Below are 18,995 nucleotides of genomic sequence, written 5' to 3' on the forward strand. Positions count from 1 at the left end.
TTTGTCTTTCCCAATTCCCTCGGTGGGATGCACGTCTGCAGATGCCAACCGAGTGAGAGCACCCCACTTCAAAACCCTCCGCACTGGCTACGATGCACTGATACTGGAACGCCTTTCATCCATGAAACAAGTCCAAGCTTCACACACGTTGCACGTTAAGTTATGAGGACAACACTAGGCAGTTTTTCTTTTGTTTTCCTTTTCTTTTTTACACAGTCTGTTATGAATCAATAAGGGGTTGCCGATGGAGGCTTGAGCGGGCGAAGCTGCATCCGTCAGCAGGTGGAGCGTTAGGCTGAAGACAATAAGCCAATCTGTTGGAGAGACGCTCGGCTGTTGCGTGACAGAGCTGGATTCGTCCACACGTTTCCTGAATGGAAAATGAGCTTGGACTTATACAAACAAGCCCCACCCCTTCCTTTGACATCCCTTTGGAAGAAACCACACGAGACAAATTATCATCTTGACAAGGTGGGCGATCCACACATTTTCTTCCCTCTCACTTGGGGATGTGTCAAGTTCCCTTTGCTTGACTACGCTGCTTTGAAGACAGCTGTCACGGCTGTTTGCCGTTGTCAAGTTTGGGCTTTGCTTCTCCTTTCCGTCAACCGCAGTAGACTGGACGTGAGCCAAGCGGCTCTGAGCGCGCTCGATACAAGCTTGTTTGAGAGTCAGTGGTGACCTTCAGAAGGAACAGCTTGGTTCAGGTCTCACTAAACAGGAATCGGGACAGCTAGGGCTGCAGAGTGTGACAGCACGGGTTACAGGGGTCATAGGGAAATGGTAAAAACTAAACGTAAAGGAAGCGTGAGGAAAGCAGGATCAGGGGAATGTACCCTGAGCCATCTTCTAGAGACCCTCACCATCATCAGGAGGTCAAAGTTCAGCGTCCTTGACATTTTTGAATGTAGGAGAGTGCTGGACAGCTTTGCACCTACAGCTGTTCCACTGCCTAATAAAAGGACACCCCTTCGGATACCTTCTCTTCATGCCCTCTTTTCCATAGCATGAAAAGACATTTGTATAACGCCTGCATAACAGCTTGTGCTCTTGGGTCTTACTGTCTTTACGAAAATAATCACTATCTCTTACCAAACTGCATGCATTTTAATTTAAGGAGCACAACAGACGGAGGAGAATCTGATTTCTTGTTTTGGAAACAATTTGGCAGAGCTCTCACTGAGGAATGTCTAACCACCACACGAGATATTTAAGGATTTGAATTGTCAAACACAACAACACCTCATTGTTGTTGTGTGGAGAGTCACTGGACACACAAACACTGGAGCATCCTTATTCCTGGGTGCTGTTGTTCTCAATCAAGAGTCAATAGTGTGTGTGCTTGCACCTTCAATCCCCATAACACTTTGCACGTGTCTTTCTGTTTTTACCACTGGATGTGTTTGTTTCCTTTCCGTGAACCTACCTGTGCGATTGCCAAGGGGTGTGAGAATAATAATAATTTTTTATTCGATGCGGCTTGGTTCGACCATACAAATCGTGCCATTTAAAGATTTCAAGGCCAAATTGAATTGTCTAGTTTGCACCTTCTTGGATCTGATGATGTCAGCTGATCAACTATGATCAACTGTATTATTATGATTCAACCATACAACCAAATGAGTAAACAGAATTAAAAGCATATGTGTTCAGATAAAACAGCAATCATATTTTTATGCTTTGAAATGTGAGAATATTGAGTGTGAATAATACAGATGTCCAAGCCTGTGTGTGGCCAGCAAAAATTAAAATCTTTGGGGATTTAGAGATTGCCCCTTAAACATTAATTATTCCCCCCTTCTATGTCAAAGTTCCATTTTAAAATATTGATTAATATGGTGTATGTTTCTATTCTCCCAATCTCTTATACATCTATATCTGTTAATATACCAGATATCCTTGCAGTTATTTTAAGGAATAATGTAAAATCAGTTATCCATCAACACAATATCATGTTTCTTTGTTTTGCATCCTTTTATGATCTAAAGAAGTAGGCAAACATCTTCTCTTTCCTAAACTGACTGGTCTAATCTCCATTTCAGGTTTTTTTAAAACCTCCTGAACGGTGTGGAACACAACAGAATTGTGCACCCTCTTTGTTGTTCTTTGTATCGCCTCTGTGTATAAACGTTCTGTACCACACGTTCTGTTGTTGTGCCTCACCCTGTGCTGTGCTGTTCTCTATGCCAGGTCACCTTTGTTATAGAGACGTTAAATCTCAACATGTTCCACCTGGTTAGATATATCAAAAGTAAACATCCTTCCCGAAAACCCCCTCGCTCGCTGTCGAGGTCGGCCTTCATCTCCTGTTGTCTTCTCCAGGGCTCGGTGCGTGGTTTCTAACCGCTTTGAATAGTTTTCACACCGACAACATGAACGAAACATGACACTTCGTTCCAGGATATTTCTCTTGTTTATTCATGTGTTTATTTCATAGGGACAGGGCACAATGAAAATGTGCAATATATGTATATTGCACCAGATCATCAGGCACATTTTCCTCTGTAGTCCTTTCACCGGTAGTTAATTACGTTTCTGTTGCTTTTCTTACAGATGGGCCAAGGGTGGCCATCCGATCCCAGAGGTGACAGGCGACAGCTACGAGGTGGTGGTGGACCACTCCTTCTTCACAGAGTCTGTGTCCTGTGAGGTGACCAACGCCCTGGGGAACACCAACATCAGCAGAAACGTGGACGTCTACTGTGAGCGCCTCTCTTTTTCCCTCTCTTTCACTCGAGCATTCACTCACCTGACACTGTGGTTCTTAAGACCTTTTTCTCCACAGGCCCACAAAGTCATTTGTATGTGCAATGTCAGGCGGTGTTGTCACCCATAGTTTCAGTAACCCAGTTGAAGAGAGTGTGTATGGGTGTATTTCCAGAACCTTATGGCTGGGGAGTCACCCTTTACACTATCCTGTCCCCTATAATCTTGTTTTGATTTCGTTTTGTAACGATCAAGTTATATCGGTATAAAGGTCCCTGTAATTAGGTGAGTGCTGCATGCAGTGCTCGACTATTGTTCTTCTTAAGTTTATTCTTTCTTTCTTCTTCTTTTTTTATTATTCTCTACAAACTTTGTGATCTATCTCCTTCCTCAAATGTTCACCATACCACCAGACTCCATTCCAATTTGAAAATGTTCAGATTAGCTTGGAATCGCACGCTTCTTTTCAGATTTCTTTAATATTTTATACTTTTTAAGATATTCTACTTTTAAAATACAATTTTTTACATTGGAAGTCAAAGAGAGGACGGCAAAGCTGTCCAAGCCGCCCATTCTCTTGACACTTCAACTACTTCAGACTTCGTAACTTGGTCAATGTTTAACCGTTAACCTTCGTTCAAAAGTTTAACAAATCAACACACTTGTATCTTCAAGCAGAATTTCGATATAATTTATACATTTTTTCAGAATCACAGTTTAATTTCCCCACGCGCTTCGTATATTTCCGGTTGGTCTCATTGAGTTTCGTTGAGGCTCGAGCGCGAGGACTTTCAGGTAGTGTTGCCAGATTGGGCGGTCTAACCTAGAAACACCATGTCAAGCTTAAATGGTTACGTTATTTCATGTTAGTGGCGCTAAAATAATTAATCGATTGGAAATATGACAATGCTTGCCTGTCCAATAGTAACTAGGGGCGAGGGAGGGCCATCAGACCTGTCACTCAAACCTCCCCGCCAATCGTAAGGAGATTTGATTTGTGATGAATAAGTCGAGCTGGCGTTGACTGTAAGGTTGATGTTCTTGTTAGATTATTTCAAGTTGAAGTTCTACATAAATGTAAGATCGTGTGTGTGTGTGTGTGTGTGTGTGTGTGTGTGTGTGTGTGTGTGTGTGTGTGTGGTCGCATTCAGGTGTTTATTGTGCTCACAATTGGTCTTTTACATGCCTATTTTGTGTGTTGTGTATTAATGTCGTCTTATTGACTGTCAGTTTGTTCTTTACACAGACCTTTTGAGGTTTGTGTGTGTGAGAGATAGATGAGAGGTTCCTTGTATACAACATCACGTCATAGTTAATAATAAGGTTGCGTTTAGGTGTGTTTTCGTGTATTTGCCATTGCTGAAGAATATGATTTATCGGTTTTCTGGCATTATACGTTTTGGGCAGGTTTTTTGGTGGATTGGGCGGTTTTTAGTCTATAGTCGAGCTGGAAATTGCCAATAGAACAGCTCAGCTATTCTATATTTTATCTCAAATGTATTCAAACTTGATCACATTAGCTATTTGTTTAACTTTATTTGTTTCCAACCATTTGAAATGTTTGAAATGGTGTGCATGTTTACATTGTTTACTCCATTTAGACTCTGTTCAAATCCCTTCACTTGATTTAAGCCATTCAACCATTTCTTTACGTCTTGAACTATGTGGCTTTACTAAAACATATTTTCAACCTCACTTTGCACTACAGCACTCACCGCATTTTCTGCCGGAAATTCATTTTCTGCCGGAAATGCATTTTCTAGTTGCCATTCTTATTCTTTTCTTATCTAATAGATGTAATGTATTTATTTTTGAAGTTGGCCCCAGAATGGCAGCGGAGCCCCAGTCTCTCCAGGTGGACCTTGGATCCGACGCGATCTTCAACTGTGCTTGGACGGGGAACCCCTCTCTGACCATTGTGTGGATGAAACGGGGTTCAGGAGTGGTACGTCTTCAGACTCTGTATACATTCAAAAGCCTTGGAAAGAGAGTGTGTTCTGATACAAGTGGCAAGGTCATGAGCGCTTTGAGGTCAGGGACGAAATGTTACCGTCGTAGTAATGTAGAATAGTAGCCGTTTATGGCCGCCACTAGTTCTGGCGGGACACTCTAGCCATACGATGACCCATCAGCTGATGGCTAACGCGGTCCAATCAACCGCACGTACACTGATAGGCAGTCCATTTGAGACCTCCCCCTCAAACAATCACTCTGTCAAGCTAAGTGGACTGAGCAGAATTCGCCCACCATCCCCCCAGCTTCTACCTGCTTTGGTTCTGCTCTGTATTGTGTCTAGCCTATAAAATGGGTTGAGACATCTGATGTACCCCATGGGGGATTGTATCGTGTTGTCAGATGTTGGTGGTGTTGGTATTGTGTATCTGACTTCTGCATCTCATGCTTTAAATCCAACAGCAGGGAGCACCAGAAAAGAGTGGAACCATACCGCCAAACTAAATTGTATTACCATTTAATGAAAAAAAAAAAAGGTTAAATGTAAAAAAATATGGAAAAAATATTCAGCAGAGAATAGTCTAAAGGTTAAACAGTATTCAATTGTAAATAATTGTTAAACCACAACAAAAGTAGTGAAAATCTAAATATATTTTATAATAATAATTGAATAATTCCATCAACATACAACCAACCGTCATGAGGTAACCCCTCAACAAGTTAATGTTTTGAACAATGTATACCGTCGAAACGTACTTAATCATCACCGACATAGCCACCTTTACTTGACATTCTGTCCTTTTTTTGGTCGGTCAGTTTCATTGTTGTCTCACCCACGACAAGGATGGATGTGACCGGTGGGTTTTGTCTGACCTTTTCTCTTAAAAATGGCTCTCCCCCCCCCCCTCCACCATCACCCACACACTCACTAACTATCTCTCTCTCTCTCTCTCTCTCTCTCTCTCTCTCTCTCTCTCTCTCTCTCTCTCTCTCTCTCTCTCTCTCTCTCTCTCTCTCATTCACACACACACAGGTGCTCAGCAACAAGAACACTCTGACACTGAAGGCTGTGAAACAGGAGGATGCTGGGAAGTACTTGTGCCGAGCCGTGGTCCCCAGGGTGGGCGCGGGCGAGAAGGAGGTGTCTCTCACCGTCAACGGTAAGGCCACAGGACAATGGGGTTGGCCATGGCAACACACCAATTACACTAGGAGGAGGAAAGATCAAATAAAACATCACCTAACGATGGAACGCCGGAACATTACTGCCTAAAATAATGAGTTCAGTAGTAGTAAATAAATTAGCTGTTTAGTCGATTTGTTGTGATGGCTAAAGGGTTTTTGTGTGAATAAAATAATGTTTAAATGTTGTAGTAAGCTTTTTGTTGGAATATGAAGTCATTGGGGTTAAAAGCCCAATATCCTTGCAGGTGATATGTCTTTAATTTCATGTATTTTGCCAGCCTTAAAAGTAAAGATTCTGGTTCAGCATTATTTTTTATTGGAACTATTTATGTTATTTTATTTTCATTTTGTTTTTTATTAAATTGTGTTAATTTATAGCATGGGTGGCAGGATGCAGTAAAAGAAAGGTAAAAGGGAAATTTGCCACAATTTATATCTAATATTAGATGTATTGGATGGCATGTTGCCAGATTCAGTAGCTCCACGCTTTTAAGCTAAATGAGTAAATGTGTATTAGCAGGCCGGCCTCGCCAAGTCTGCTAAAATCCATGAGAAAGTCAGGTCTGCCACAAATTTAAAAAAGCCAACGAGAAAAAAAGTGGTTAGCGTAAAAGCATATTGTGACTTCACCGGAATTCCATGTTGTGATTTGTCTTAAAAATATACTTTTACTGTAGGTTTATGGCGAACTTTGCGAAACTAGAAACTGCAATACTACATAAAAAAAACCATTGTATCTCATTGTCTCCTCTATTCTTCTCTATTCTGCTTCTCTATACATATATCCTTACTGTAGATTTCTGCTGATTTGTTTTTAGTTCAGCTATAATTCTCCACAAGCATGAAGCCCATAACACAAACTCTGTTTGCTTTCATGAGTGGTGTTGACGTCAAATAACTGCCTCCGTGCTCAGTTTAATTACAATACGCTCGGCTTCTATTCAAACCCGTTTCCAGACACTGCGCCAATGGTTCTGTGCTGTGGCTGCGCTGGCCATCTGAGGTGAAGGGGGTTTCGGGGGGTGGGGGGAGGGATGCTGCTGAGCTGGCTTTCTGACGCTCAGCAGTTCTGGCGAGAGGCTCTTGGGTAGAGTCGGGGTCCGTCTCCCCACAGCGGCCCAGGGGCCCGAAGCCAGTGTCAAGTGTTGCAGGTGATAGTATCCATCACGCTGAGGAAGATTTGTGTCTCCCCCTGCTTTGAGTGGTTTGTGTGTTGTCATGAGTATGATGTGATGCGTGAGTGTGGTGGTGGACTTGTTTGGTTGCCCGGGTGATGGAGCATTGCGTTGTGAACCGAACGATGCTCCTAGGAGGTGTCTCTGGTTAGATGAGGCTGAATTCGGAGAGCGATTCTACCTTCACACATTTTCTGTTGCACATTTGGAGTTGTTATTTCGATGCCTAAGCCATCCATGCGCTCGGTGATGCTTAAGCCTGGTGTGTGTGTGTGTTTGTGTGTGTCTGTCAGTGACAGTCATGCTCTTCCCCAACCCACACACTCACACACAAAGTTTTCCCCATGGTTTTTCTATAGCGTGCAGAGCTTGTGCCAAATTCATAGACTTATTAAGAATGTCTAGGGAGAAGTGCACTTAAGATATAAAATACACACTGTAGATCAGTTTTTTCAGTAAGTAGACTTAAGTGGGTCAAACACTGGAGAAGTTTGTGGATGACTTAAAAAAAAATACAAAACTACCAGCCAGCACAGCAACCCAAGTCTAGCTCTACCTTCCCCCAGTGCTCACCAATATGGATCAGCACTCGCATGTCAAACCTATTCTTCCCCATGAACAAAAAAAACCCAGAATCTTTGCTTTTCTCCACACTTCTTTGCCTGCCTGCTATGTGCTGGTATCTGCCGCCTCTCGAACCCACTTGAGTGCAATAGCCCATAGAATTCATACACCGAAAGCCATGAACACATTACATTTTGTCCGGCGGAGGTAACCGTCGTCCTGTGCCTCCCCCATTGTCGCCATGACGACCGGGCTATTCAGCGACAACAAGTACATCCGCCGCCATAGCGCCTTAAAAAAAGAAAAGAAAAAAGGTGAGGGTGAGGGTGAGGGAAGCACAATGAGTGAGCGGTGAGTAATGAGGTGGGGATGTTGTTGTGTATACGTGGCCCCAGCTGTGTCCCCTGCCCTTCTGAGGGGGGGAAAGGGGGCGGTGATGGCGGGACCGAGGGGCGCTGAAGGCCAGGGCGCCTGATGTATGGGTCAGTGAGTGATGGAGTGCTTCCTCTGTCTGTGGATGTGATCCCTGCAGGCCCTCCGACCATCTCCAGTACCCAGACTCAGCAGGCGCTGTACGGCGAGAAGGGCCAGATCAAGTGCTTCATCCGCAGCACGCCACCGCCGGACCGCATTGTGAGCCGTCTTTAATGTCTCCCCTTTCTGCAGGGTTGCCCTCTCTCCTCCCCCCCCTTCCTCCATTTTGACAGTTCATTCATCCCCACTGTTTATGTATTTATTTTTTATGAATTCTGCTTGTGAATGGCTTTTATTTATTATTAATCGTGGATTGTGCATGTGGGTATGTGTGTACTTGACATTGTTATGCCTATAAATAAGTCCTTTCCTTCCTTCTTCCCTTTTCTGTCTTATTTCTTCCCTCCCTCCGTTCAAACCTCCTTTCCTTACTTCCTTCCTTCATTCCTTCCTTCTTCCCGCCCACCATTCAATCCTTCCATCTTCCCTTCCTTCCTTCCTTCCTTAAGACCTCCCTCTGTTCAAACCTTTCTTCTCTCCTTCCTCCCTTCCTTCCTTAAGACCTCCCTCTGTTCAATCCTTCCTTCTCTCCTTCCTTCATTCCTTCCTTCTTCCCTCCCACCATTCAATCCTTCCTTCTTTCCTTCCTTCCTTCCTTAAGGCCTCCATCTGTTAAATCCTTCCTTCTCTCCTACCTTCCTTCCTTCTTAACCCCCTCTGTTCAAGCCTTCCTTCTCTCCTTCCTTCCTTCCTTCTTAACCCCCTCTGTTCAATCCTTCCTTCTCTCCTTCCTTCCTTCCTTCTTAACCCCCTCTGTTCAAGCCTTCCCCCTTTCCTTACTACCCATCTTTATTCCTTCCTTCTTCCCTCCCGCCTTCATCCTGGCTTCCTTCCTCCTTCCTTAATGGTTTTCCTTAGTCCTTAGTAATCCTTAGTTACCACACTCACATCCTCCCCCTCCTCTCTTCATGTAAGACAATAGATTAATAACAGCAGTGATTCGTTCATCACATCCTCTACTTAGCAAGCTGTTGTGGTTGTCTGTTTCCTGACTCCTATGGTGGATTCCCGTAGTTTTCTGAATCTCTGTGTGTCTGTTTGCGTAGAGGGGTCCCCAAACTTTTTAAGTACCACCTGCCGAATTACAATCCCAGACGGCACAGATTGTCTAGCCAGTACACCTATTGTTGTATTTATACATTTAAACTTGTCTTTAGGCTGTCAATTAAATACAAGTTTTGCCAATCAAATCACATTATTTGGCCATTGCTACAGTATAACATCACAGCTTCTGCCCCTTGTTGACATACTGTTAATGAGTTTGTGGCTACGCACCGGAAAATTGTATTAAAAACTGATTGATTCTACAATTGGTTGTTTTGTTACTGTTATTTCTAAAAGACGCGGGGGTGCCTCAGGTAGGACAGCGTTGTACACAGCGTTCCACAACAGTGCTGGAACGTCTGTCGTAGCAGATAATAGCTGTGCTAGTATCTGGGGAGATCCATACCCTAACCATCGGCCCCCTGTGTGCAGGCGTGGTCGTGGAAGGAGACGGTGCTGGAGTCGGGCACGTCGGGCCGCTACACGGTGGAGACGGTCAGCACGGAGGAGGGGGTCATCTCCACACTCACCATGAGCAACATCGTGCCCGCCGACTTCCAGACCATCTACAACTGCACGGCGTGGAACAGCTTCGGCTCTGACACGGAGATCATAAGGCTGAAGGAGCAAGGTGAGACGCCGGGGGGGGTGGGGTCTCTGGTCTCTAGCCACCTATCTATCACTCTGTCTCTCTGTATTTCTCTGTCTCGATCTATCTTTCTTTAGAACTCTGTCTCTGCATTTCTCTCTGTCTTCTCTGTCTCTATCTAGCTATCTGTCCATCTGTACCTGTCTCTGCATTTCTCCCTCTCTTCTCTGTCTCTATCTGGCTATCTATCCATCTATACCTGTCTCTGTATTTCTCTATCTCTATATATCTATCTATATGTCTCTGTTTATGTGTTTCTCTCTCACTGTCTCTGTCTCTGTATTTCTCTATCTATATATATCTATCTATATATCTATATATCTCTGTCTCTGTATTTCTCTATCTCTATACATCTATATATCTCTGTCTCTGTATTTATCTCTATATATCTATCTATATGTCTCTGTTTCTGTGTTTCTCTCTCTCTGTCTCTGTCTCTATCTATATATCTCTGTCTCTGTATTTATCTCTCTCTTCATTGTCTCTCTCTAGCTTTCTAACTAGCACTTTCTCTCTGTATTCCTTTCTCTCTCACTCTCAATTCAAAGGGGCTTTAATGGACGCTTTAATGCAAACACACATTTACATTGCCAAAGCAAGTTTGAAATAAACAAACAATTTATATACAATTAAATATATTTTACAATAAAGAAATTAACAAACAGAGCTGTGTAATATCCAACAATGCAATCAAATGTATAAATAAATGACAGTATGTGAAATTTCCTTGGGAAATCTTTACTTTTGCTTTAAAAATAGATCAATAAATAAATATGTTAATATATGTATATACTGTATATATATTGGCTCTCTCTCTCTCTCTGTATCTATTTTTCTGTCGTTCTATCTAAATTTATCTATCTCATTTCCTCTGTTTCTCTCTTCCTCTCGCTCTATCTACCTATCTATGTCTCTGTCTCTCTCCCTCTATCTCTCTATCTGTCTTATGTTTGCCATCACGCTCTCCCTGTCTCTGTACCTCTATATTTCTCTTCCTCCCTCTCTCTCGCGCTCCCTTTCTCTCTCTCACTCCCTCCCTCTGCATCACTCCCCCCCCCCCCCCCCCCATTCATCTCTATCTATTTCAATCGGTGTCTCACCAACCTCGATGTGTGTACCGATCGAGGTTAGTCTGCACCCCGTCACCATTTGTCACTTGTGGAACTTCATAAGTAGTGAAACTTGAAGGACAGCTTTTTTGTGTGTACCAGTTATTTAGTGAGTTTGCCGGTGGGTAGAATGGTTTTTGTATTTTTTCCGGAATATGGTGAAAAGAGAAAAAAGACATCTCTGGAAAACGGCCAGCCCTTGTTTGTTGTTGTGCGCTTACGTGTGGATACACGAAAATGTGTTCCCCAGTTGTTGGTTTGTTTGTTGTGTTTGCTTTACAACAAGAGCGTTTGTGCAAGGGAGAGCGATTGAGCGGCAGCAATGAGCAGAATAAACTAGTATGTGTAGACGAGGAGAGTTGAAATAATGTTGATTCACTTTGAGCTAATTTGAAATTATAGTTATTTAGAGTTACCTGAAAGTTTTCAACAACGCATTTTAATGACTTCTCCAGCTTTCTTTGGTTTTGAAAATTGTTTTCCATCTTTATTTTGCTTAAGGATCAAATACCAAATGTTCCTGTGTGTGTGTGTGTGTGTGTGTGTGTGTGTGTGTGTGTCTGTGTGTGTGTGTGTGTGTGTGTGTGTGTGTGTGTGTGTGTGTGTGTGTGTGTGTGTGTGTGTGTGTGTAACCAGGAAAAAATATGAAATTGCAGAACTTTCTTGCTCACTTTTTCAAAACTTGACTTGTTTTCCCCTTTCAGAGACGCTGCGGTTGGCTGTCATCATCGGAGTGGCAGTGGGGGCCTTCCTAGCTCTCACAGTCCTCATGGGAACATTAGCTGCCTTTTGTTGTGCCCGTTTCCAAAGAAGTACGTTTGCTGTTTTTGAAAGGCACTATTTTTGAGCTAGATGAACAAACATTGTTTTATATCTTTATAGTCAAACAATTTGTAATCATAATTCCATTTTAATTTTTTATGTCATTGATATAGTAATAATATTGATTATTATGATTGGTCATTTTGAAAAATGGTTTAACAATTTGTATGTTAACGGAATTCTAGAAGACCGATCTTGCTTCATTATTATAACCGTAAAAATACAGTGCCCAATATCACACAGTGTGCCTATACCTATATTGTCTAGAGGCTAAATATAGTAGTCAGACTATCCAAGTCTAGTCAGGCAATCCAGCTTTTATGGAAGATTCGGGGTGCTTGAGATTTAATATAAGATTAAGATAACTGTTAAATGTCTCTTATGGTTTTCTATTTTCTCTCTTGCAGAGGATGTCCATCTAGTCATGACGTCTCTGCCCGTATCCCTATCGCGACAGAGAGATATCAAGTCAGAAAGTAGGGGCAAAATTAATTTCACTTGTTGTGTTTATTTGTTTGTCTGCATGTGAGATTGATGTTCGAAACCCACCAAACACAATTACAGGACCTGTTATCCTTTTTGGGTGTCCTTATACTTTCAATCATGCAGTCAATGCCTTGTTAGGTTTTGTTATCTAAGTGTCGAAAAACAACCTTTCATTTAGATGTTAGCATCTTGTTTATATTATACAGAGTTTTTGGACCACAATACAGGTGAAACCCCTTTTAGACAATTAATTGAGAGATTTGTACATTCATTTGAAGATTTCATTTTAAATACCAGCTCTAACCACTAAAATGCTAAAGAAAGTCTAGTGAAATGCTGCGCTCTAATAAGATCACTAGTCACCGTCCAGACGTTCACAATATATATCTGTTAATACCCCTCATTACAGCCTCATATTAAAACTAAGTAGCTGAGCACAATGTGATTACATTGGATGACATTATCACACAAATGAGCGCTGAAAAGTTTGGAGCTTCTCCAAAGTTTACAAACTATTATAGACAGGAGAGCCAACCACGGATGAAGAGTTGATCAAGCAAAGTTCATCCCAACTAGAAGCAATAGCAGAGATCTGAGGGGAAGCCATGTCTCTATAAAGCAGAGATCTGAGGCGAAGCCATGTCTTTATAAAGCTGCCATGGATGGATGTAGCAGGCAGGAAATGGTGTGATGTACTGCCAGTGCATCGGCTGTCCCCTCCCTGTTTCTCAGTCGGTGGTAGCTCCCCCTCTCACTCATTCTCTCTCACCCTCTTTGCCTCTTCCTCCCCTTTCCTTTCCCCCTCTCTCTTTCCCGCTCTCCCCCTTTCTCTGTCTGTTCCCCTCACTCTTTTTCTCTCCCCCCATCTCTGTATCACTCTCCCTTTGTCTGTTTATTATTCTCTCTATCTCTCTCTGTCCGTCTATCTGTCTGTCTTGGTCTCTGCCTCTCTGTGTCTCTGTCCTCTCCACTTTCTCCCTCTCTCCATCTGCATCTCTCTCTCTCTCTCTCTCTCTCTCTCTCTCCTCCCACCCTCCACCCTCGTTCCGCGTCTCTCTCCCTGTCCCCCCCCCCCCCCCCCTTCCTTCCTCGTCTGTTCCGTCTCTCCAGATCTGAAGGGCGTGGTCTCCACCAAAAATGACATCCGCGTGGAGATTGTTCACAAGGACCACAGCGCAGCCAGGGAGAACGAGGAACACGGCGGCATCAAACAGATGATGGTGAGCCAATCACATGCAGATTGAGGAGGGGTTCCCTGCAACAGCAACCAAAAACAAGGGGGCCTCAATGAGTACGGGGCCTGAGCACCCCAAAGCCTGCTGCCGCCACTGCTGCCTCGCGTCGCATCGAGTCAAAGCCGAGCTGCAACGATCTGAGTTTTATTTTCTTGACAGAACCATGAGAAGACGTCTCCCTCCTTTTGCGCCGACCCTGTCCCTATTTAATAATTTCAGGGGTTTGGAGCAGTTTGATCATTGGGTTAAAAGGTTCTGGTTAACGCTTTGCACTGCATTTTGTTTTTCCTTTTTTTCTCTCTCTCTCTTTTTCCCTCTCTCTCTCTCTCTCTCCCTCTCTCTCCCTCTCTCTCTCTCTGCCTCTCGTTCCCTCCCTCTCTCTGCCTCCCTCTCTCCCACTCTCTCTCGCTCCGCTAGATTGATCGCGGTGAATTCCAGCAGGAGCCCGTTCTGAAGCAGCTGGAGGTGCTTCAGGAGGAGGAGAAGGAGTTCCAACACGTCAAGGTGAGAGGTTGCAAAGTAGGAAAGAAATATCCAAGAAACTAGTACAAAAACAACAACAACACCCACAACACACACACACACACACACACACACACACACGCACACACACGAGCCCCTAGAGGAGATTGGCCGAGACCCATTTTTGTATTTTTCTTGATCTTTTTCCTCTCTCTGTTTTTGTTTTGTTTTCCGTTTTATCCGCTCGACTCATATCCGAGTCAGAGCGTCGGGTCCACTTAGAAATTCATGCATAGCAGCCTATGGTTGCAAACATGACCCCTATTTAGGCCCTGGGAGAGGGAAGGAGAGGGAGCCAGGGAGGGAGAGAGGAAAGGCAGCGGAGTATACCCCCGATAGGGTTAGTTGTCAGCATGAATACAACCGCAGCATACTGCCACTGCTATCAGAGGAGCAGCCCTGCGCTAGGGGAGCCAGATTAGCTCCAACAATTCACTTGGTTTCAATTGGCCGATTTTTGATTGTGAATAATTAATGTTCCCTCAAACGGTCGCCGACTGCAGCGTTCCCTTTTTTGTGTCTTGTTTTGTCGTCGTTTTTCATTTGTTGTCTGTTTTCTTGCGACCGCTTCTCAGTGCTACATGGCGGCGCTTTATGAGTTTGAGATCTATGGCTGTCAAACGTTCGCACAGCGGAGACACAGGCTCACATGACACAATTGAGTTTGTGGAGGGAATTTAGTACCAGAGAGCAGCAGGTATTTCAATGCATTTCAATCACTGCAAAACAGCGCCCTTTGAGTACTTGAAGCATGAATTAAGAATGACAAACACTGCCGTGTTGAAGTGGTGCATCGGTGCTGAATTATTGTTGAAAATGGCACAAAATAATATCCAAACAAACAGGCCACAGGCCAAATGTTTGTATTTTCTTTTTTTGGACATATCGGCCGCTGCAGCTGGCAGAGTCTTCCAACATTTGTATTATTAATTTCCATAAGTGAACTGCAGAATCAGTTGTTCATGCTCTCCCTGAGGCACACAAATTAAACTCCAGTCACACAATCCATTCACATACTCACACATCAAACCGCTTCTGGCAATTTTCAGATGTGCTCTTTATGATCTGGTAACGACGAGCTGCACTTGAATAAAACTAAATGGACAAAGCTTGCCACAAATTTCCTGAACAAGGAAACAAACACACACACACACACACACACACACAAATATCATTACTTAGAAAAAGCCGACTTGCAGGAGTATTGCGGGAAGGGAAGTTAATTTGAATGCAATGCTAACGAGCAGATAGTGTGAAAAAACAGGAGAAAAACCACTAGCAGATAACGTCCAGCCCTGGCCACCGCGATCATTAATAACAAACCTATCACTCATTTGTGTTCCTACTAAGGGATTCTCAGGGTCCACCCCGCCTGCACCATTGTGTGTATTACAGTTGGTGTGGATTAGGTCTAATACAACGTGGGTGCATGGTGGACTAAAGCATACACGAGAGAACAGAAAATAACAGGGCTTACCTTCCAATTAAATTCCTTATTAATTTTCCGTCGCACCAGAATAAAATAGGGGAAAGAAAGAAACCCTTTTAGCTTGTTTACATCTGTGTCACCGCCACCGCCTCTGTGTGGCACGGACCTGATGCATCACAACTTTATCACGTTCTTGAACCACAGTTTAGCATGGTCACCACACACTGTGCACAGGGCTGGAACATGGTCAGTTTACAATTCATGGCTGGACTTGATCCCCTACCACCAAGGCCACACAAGGTGATTTTGTTCTGGCAATGGCAAACTAGTTTTTGTTCTGTCGACAATGTAGATCTGTGCCTGCTCACAACAAGCAAGGATTATGAATTATAAAACTTCTTTGGAGGGATAAGGTGGATACAGTGTTGATGTCAGAGCACTGGTTTAATGCAGGTCTGGATGCAGGTCTTTCAGCATCAATAGTGTTAAGAAAGCACCCTGACCAATCAGACCCAGCCAGACACAGAGCGAGCTGCTCTTTGTCTGGCGGTGTCATGTCAGTGTCTCAGAGAGAAAGAGCTGTGTCTGGGTTGCTTCGTTCTGTTTGGGTCGATGTTCGGTTTTAATCGATCAATGCTCTGTCACTTTCCTTTTTTCTTGAACACTCTTAACTTGTAGAGTTATTTATAATATAATATAAGAATAAGAAGAATGAATGAAGAAAGTCTGTTTATTTTCTTTCTGTTTTTTCTTTCTCTTAACTCTCCAGATTTACTTGTTTGGCCTTTTGCTTTTTCCATTTGAGCTTCTGCCGCCCATAAATAAATTATTCAACAAAAAGTCTTGTCTGCCAATGTTCTCTGCACTACAAATAACAAACTCCAATTCAAAAAACTCTGAATGAAGTATGTACAATACTTCAGAGAAACGAGTATTGTATACTTAAAAGAAAATGTCAACCCTTCAATGCATTATTTTTTATTTCTTCTCCTTTTTCTATCTTGCGGTTGAGCAAACAAGCAACTTGTTCACCCACACATTCCTCTGATGTGAGATGTCATCATAGTTTATAGTAAGACAAATGGGAGGTTGAGCATGATTGATGTTGCACATGCTTGTAACGCTGAACACTGGCTCACTTACAGAACAATAAAGTTAAAATAATCAAACACAAACTAAAAAAAACAAAAACAACGTGGGTTATCATTTACCAGTACGACGGTTGCAAATTGAATGCAAACAACTGTATCCATCTTCATCTTCTGTTAATATATGTCATATTTTGAAGCCCCTTTTAAACAGGATCATGTCTGAAAAAACACTAACTATTTTCACAATAAAAATATAAACGAAATACCAGCAAGATATTCCTGGAAACTTCTCCATGATTCCATTTTTTATTCGGGTTACTCTTGGTTGATGCATACCGAGTTTGGCAGAACCTAAATACGTTTACTTGAATGAAACTCAATGGGGGATACACTCCGGTTGACGCACGCAGCCTAGCAAGAAAAAGAAAACGGAGGGGTCTAGCCTTGCATCATGACAGCCGCGAGACGGCCCCCGCTCACAGCGCCGGCGTGAATTGAAATGTTAACACAGCGGCCTATGAAGCGTTCGACGCGCCACTCGCAGTTAGGCTGCTCTTACATGGCGGTCTCGTCTGCGTTAAGACCTTACAAACATAATTCTATCCACAACGAATACCAATGCTGCATACCACGTACTGTAAACCACGACTAACATTTGCGTTGCTTCCTTTTGCCCCCTCCCCTCTCCACCCATTGTCCCTCCCCGCCCCCCGCCCCTTGCCCCTCCCCTCCCCTCCTCCTCCTCCCTCCCCCCCGTAGGACCCCACCAACGGCTACTACAGCGTCAACGCCTTCAACGAGCACCACCCCACGCCCTCCATGCCCCTGGCGGCGGGCCAGGCCACCCCTCCGGACGCGGTGCGCAGCCCCCCCAGCGGCTCCATGACCATGGGCAAGCAGCGCGTGCCCACGGGCATGTCCTTCACCAACATCTACAACACGCTGGGCGCCGGGCCCAACCGCCTGTACGACTACGGCCAGCGCTTCGTGCTGGGCATGGGCAGCAGCTCCATCGAGCTGTGCGAGCGCGAGTTCCAGCGCCGCTCGCTCAGCGACTCCGGCTCCCTGGTGGACACGCAGTGCGACAGCAGCGTCAGCAGCTACGGCAACAAGCAGGACGGCTACGTGCAGTTCGACAAGGAGGGCAGCAGCAAGGCGTCGGCCGCCTCCTCCTCCACCGCCTCCCACTACTCCCAGTCGTCGCTGCAGAACTCCTCGGAGCTCGGCCGGCCCCTGCAGAAACGCATGCAGACGCACGTCTAGACGGCCCCCGTGCGGGGGGGGGGGGGTCAAGGGGCGGTGGTTAGCCCTACAGGTGGGTGAAGAATTCTGACGGCGGGGATGTAGCATCCGAGAGTGTTTTTTTTGCGGCGTGATCACGTTTTTTAAGCGTGGTGATGACGTTTAAGCTTTGATTGGTGGTTCAGGCAGCCTCTACCCCCCCCCCCCCCACACATAAAAGAGATAAAATGGCAACCGCATTGTAAAAGCATCCCCCTGTTTCGGGAGAACACCACACATTGAGAGAAGGAAAAAAAGAATCATGTCCAATTAGTTTGTGTGACAATCCTCGGTCTGCTTTAGGTCCCAGTTCATTTGAAGATTTCCATCGACGCACGGTGATCCGCCACATCGCCGCCACCGCATCGCCGCCACCGCATTCCTCGTGTTTTCAACCTCAAGACAGAAGATGTGCACCTCTCGTGAACGTTACCTCAATTCTATAAAAAGACAACACTTAAAAAAATTGAACAGTTTCTTTTTCTTTTTTTTTTTCCTTTGGGAGGAAGCCACAAGGCCCGTGAGCCGGGCCTGGCATTTGGAGGACAAAGATTTATTGTTAATAACTGACAATGGCATTTGGTGTAACCCCGGTGAAGAATTCACGAGACGAGTACTGAAACTTTGACCGCCGACCGCCAAAGTTACAAGCACTATAAGACGTGGCTCCGGTCTCCAGACGAACGGTTACCTCCACACTAAAGCCAATGTTGAACTTCCCTCCTGGATCTGAAAATCTGTTGTTGTCTTTGATATGGTGTGCTGTTTTCTTACTGTATGTTCCTTTGTTCTCTCTCTCTCTCTCTCTCTCTGCCATCTTTATAATGGTAACTCGTTTTTTCAGTTGTGTATTTTTTTTCCGTTGTTTTTGGCTGTTTGATGTTTTGCCTGGTGGAAGTTGTTATGCACTGTTGGGTCACAGACAAATGCATGGAAGTGAATGGAGGTGTGTGTGTGTGTGTGTGTGTGTGTGTGTGTGTATGTAATCTTTGTGCATCACACACATGGTATGTTTTTCCCCAAAACTACCACTGTTCGGCTGATCCTTTTCCCCTCCTTCAATGAAGAGGACCTTATGTTTACAAGTATTCAAGCAAGGAGGACTGAGCTCTACTTTTACCCATTCAATGTGAGACACTTTGCAGGCTTGTACGTGTATACTTTATCTCTGGGAGTGGTCTGGCTACCTGAGAGGGTAATTCTTTTTTTT

The 18,995-nt window shown here is 44.1% G+C and overlaps 1 protein-coding gene across 1 annotated transcript in view; it reads left to right on the plus strand.

Annotated features, from left to right (window-relative positions):
- The window catches only part of LOC311354070 (kin of IRRE-like protein 3), a gene marked incomplete at its 3' end in the record, with an annotated part of 61,655 nt that extends 43,888 nt beyond the window's left edge, over nt 1-17,767 (plus strand). Inside the window, exons 6-15 of the mRNA XM_084473868.1 lie at nt 2,554-2,702; nt 4,524-4,651; nt 5,693-5,819; nt 8,116-8,216; nt 9,594-9,792; nt 11,624-11,731; nt 12,149-12,217; nt 13,338-13,447; nt 13,880-13,966; nt 17,264-17,767. Coding sequence (XP_084329994.1) covers nt 2,554-2,702; nt 4,524-4,651; nt 5,693-5,819; nt 8,116-8,216; nt 9,594-9,792; nt 11,624-11,731; nt 12,149-12,217; nt 13,338-13,447; nt 13,880-13,966; nt 17,264-17,767 — 1,582 coding nt within the window. The remainder of the gene's footprint in view (nt 1-2,553; nt 2,703-4,523; nt 4,652-5,692; nt 5,820-8,115; nt 8,217-9,593; nt 9,793-11,623; nt 11,732-12,148; nt 12,218-13,337; nt 13,448-13,879; nt 13,967-17,263) is intronic.
- Between the last annotated feature and the right edge of the window lie 1,228 nt (nt 17,768-18,995).

The sequence above is a fragment of the Micromesistius poutassou genome, assembly GCF_964030765.1.
Source record: "Micromesistius poutassou genome assembly, chromosome: 10".
In the NCBI taxonomy this organism is placed as follows: Eukaryota; Metazoa; Chordata; class Actinopteri; order Gadiformes; family Gadidae; genus Micromesistius; species Micromesistius poutassou.